At 33.0% G+C, this 3413-nt stretch overlaps 1 protein-coding gene across 2 annotated transcripts; it reads right to left on the bottom strand.

Moving 5' to 3' along the window:
• On the bottom strand, positions 1 to 3413 carry LOC142621339 (MATH domain and coiled-coil domain-containing protein At3g58370-like). Of its 2 annotated transcripts, none has more exons than XM_075794660.1 (6): positions 3327 to 3413; positions 2211 to 2340; positions 1905 to 2074; positions 852 to 1146; positions 548 to 714; positions 1 to 314 (listed from the first exon to the last, which is right to left on the bottom strand). In XM_075794660.1, exons 1-6 carry the CDS (start codon positions 3355 to 3357, stop codon positions 157 to 159), a joined length of 951 nt encoding a protein of 316 aa, XP_075650775.1. In that variant the 5' UTR covers positions 3358 to 3413; the 3' UTR covers positions 1 to 156. The 2 variants fall into 2 exon arrangements, with proteins under 2 accessions (XP_075650775.1, XP_075650782.1); XM_075794667.1 differs by having other exon boundaries at positions 852 to 1143.

Genomic DNA, 3413 nt, shown 5'->3' with positions numbered 1-3413 from the left:
TTTAGGAAAGAAAAGATGAAAATATATATATAGTACACACCAAGAACTGACAAAACAACCAACAATTGGGTTGATGCACATGGTGCATGCCTCCAACCCTATCGTTCATAAATCATATGATTTCAAATTTACATCTTATAATTTTGCACTACAAACTCAGGGTGTTGTTTTAACCACTGCAAGTATTGCGACCTCTGCTTCCACCACGAACGTGTCCTTCACCAGTAAACCCATGTTGGTCAGATTGGAAGAACCGATTGAGATGAATCGGTCCCAACCATGCACATAGTCTGAGGCACTAAACCACCTGCTAACTGCAAATAGTAAAAGAAGGATCTTAGCTAATTTTCAGAATTCCATTCCCATTTATGGTTGTGCGTGTGGTTCTATACCACATCTTAAGTTAACACCTATATATCTTGCTTCAAAACTTGACAATTAATAACCTCTGATGTCTTATCAAAGCTTGATTTTATGGCATCACATCCTCAAAGAAAAAACACATACAAACAAACAAACAAACAAAGCAGCTGAGGCTAACAATTACGTTTAGCGGAAGGATGCCTGCCATTTATTTGGTCCAGGATGCGCATCGTGAATTCCGCAAAAATTTTCATACCAGCAGACAGGTTTGATTTATTAGCCAGAGCCAAATTCAGAGAATTATAGCTGCCCATTCCAATGCCTTTTCCATTGGGACTGAGCCATATCTTCCTGCAACAATCAGCATGAAAGGTGTATTATCAACATATATATTTGACAATCAGCATATATATCTCTCTCACACACAGACAAACACTTAAGGGGTAGCGAAAAGCCAAGAAAGCTGATCATAATTCATAAATGAGTACCATTTATAATTTCCAACATTGAATGAATTTGAGTCATAATCATCTGCGGTCAACTTAGAGTAGTTCTCGATTCTAAAGACAAACTTGTTTGTAATGGACTCCTTTATTAGTTCTAGACACTCTCCTTTGTCCATGCTTCTTTGCTTACTAACAAAGACCTCCGCACCAAACACACACGTGTCATCAACAAGATATCCATCGCTGGCATCTTTAAAAGTTTTGAGAGGAATGACTTTATCATAGCCCCACTCAAGCTTTTTTCCACGAAAGCACCTTTCCCTTTTTTTGGTATCTACTAGGCAATACAATGTGACAAAAATAATTAGCAAAGAGCAAATGCTTTGTATTTGCATGAGATAGACGTTGAGATTTTATTGCGATCAAGGAAAAAAAAAATTTGCAAACAGAATAAATATTTTGTCATTTAATGTGGACGAAAAAACTGAGAAATTGATGCACTTCGATAATATCATTAAACTGAGACATGGAAGATGTGTTAACTAAATAAGAATACTTGGACCAAAAAAAAATAGTTCCCAGGAAAACAGTTAAAGTTGAGGTTTGAAGAGAGTTAACCGCGTAAAACCATGAAAAAAAAAGAAGAAGTTGTATGAGCTAAGAGTAAAAGTTGATTCAAGCTGACAGAACAAAAAGTAGTAAAAAAATACCAAAAATAACATTAATGGAAGTAGTACCAAATGGTTATAATGTGTGATCAAATGTATTTATATTTTTGTAATATAATGATGTATGTGTTATATCTTTATTGGATGGTGTAAATCCTCCTTATAGAATTCAATCTCTTAAAAAAAAGTACTAGTCAAAAATGACATATCAATTAAAAGAGACAAATAATATAACTTCGAATATAATAAAATAAAATAAAACAAATAAAAGTGATTTGTTGAGAATTTATAGCCGATCCCAAAATATTTTGAACCAAGCCTTTATTGTTGTTGTTGTTATAAAGTCATGTCAATAATTATGAAAAAAGTTATAAAAAAAAAAATGGTTACCTCCTCAGACTTTTTGAGTATGCGAAGAGTGGAATACCTTCAATAGTCAGGTAGTTATCCCTGATCTGATCATACAAAAAAAACCGGAAAATTGCATGCACTTCCCAACCAGGCGGACGTAAATCTGCTGCTTCAATTGCCAAGTAGAGAGAGATGTGCTCGGTTACATTCTTGTCCTTGTTTCCATTTGGGTAGATAACCAATTTCCTGTAAGAAAATCCCTAATTGGTTGATGCATTTTAACGATTACATGAAAATAGTGATAATGAAAGGCCGTACCCCTGTCAAAAGGCAGCTACGGCTTGCTACAGAGATAAAATTAACAGAGAAAAAGAATATGTACCACTTGTAACCTCCAGATTCAAATTCCCCCGTTTCATATCTTTCCATTGAATACTTTGCAAGCAATGAAAATGATTTTATTTTGACTGTGAAGTGCATTGTTGGTGAATCTGAAGTAGATCTTGAAATGTCTGCAAATTGTGTTCACAAACATAGGAGGTAAGAGCTAATATATATATATATATATATTGCCAATCATGTAAAATGAGATGATCATATGATAGGGTTGTTTGGACATCTTAAGGAATATGAAAAAGCCTCTCGTGTTTGTGCATGTGCATTGCAACATTCAAAATCTGTTGTGAAATAAGAAGACATCTCCCCATTATCACCATGTTTGTGCAGTACATCAGGTTATAAAAAATCCTCATAAATGTTTCTTTAAGATGAGTATAAAAAAAATTGAACTCCTCAAATCTCTTTTCAAATCCAATGAAAATCACAGTACTCCGATTCAATCCAAGGAAATCAAAATGTCTCAGAAATGAACTACAAAAAAATAAGAAACATATATTTTATATGCAATCTCATAAAAAAGCCAATCATTTTAACTCTTTTGCATTATTTTCTTTTGGTCCTTTTTTGCTAAATATATATTCGGCTTTTGAAAATTATTTTGTTACAAAACCTCTTTTGCAACTTATTTAGTTATGTAGCCTCTTTTTTTAACTCAAATTTTTAAAAGTTGAGTTTTAGCGTGAAACTCAATTTTGCTAAATTCAAATTCTATGCAATTTAGTAAAACGTAGAACTAAAGTTCGAGAAAATTGAGTTTCAAGTTTGCCATATATCACTAAATTGCATAGAACTCGATTTTGGAAATATCGAGGTCGATCTACTTTAAACTTGATTTTGAGAAAGTCAAAGAGTACATAACTGAATAAGTAGAGATAGAGATTTTTTAACAAAATAATTTACAAAAACCAAATATTTAGCAAAATAAATACCTTTGGATTTGAGTTCTAAATTGATAAGGTGGCAATTGTATAAAGGGGCTAAGTAGCATAAAGGATTGATATAACTAGTCAAGGGATTTCATTCATGCAAATAATGCTTCCATATGTAAAAACTAAAAAGACACATACAGACTAAGAACATAAAGATATATGTAGTATACCATCTGGGTTTTCGAAGATAAGATTGGCCATGATAAAGAAATTGACCAGAGAGCTGTGTAGATGCCGTTCACAACAATAAGATTGGA

The sequence above is a fragment of the Castanea sativa genome, chromosome 1 (assembly GCF_040712315.1).
Source record: "Castanea sativa cultivar Marrone di Chiusa Pesio chromosome 1, ASM4071231v1".
In the NCBI taxonomy this organism is placed as follows: Eukaryota; Viridiplantae; Streptophyta; class Magnoliopsida; order Fagales; family Fagaceae; genus Castanea; species Castanea sativa.
Note: the sequence above shows the minus strand (reverse complement) of the source record. Positions and strands in the feature narration are given on the sequence as shown.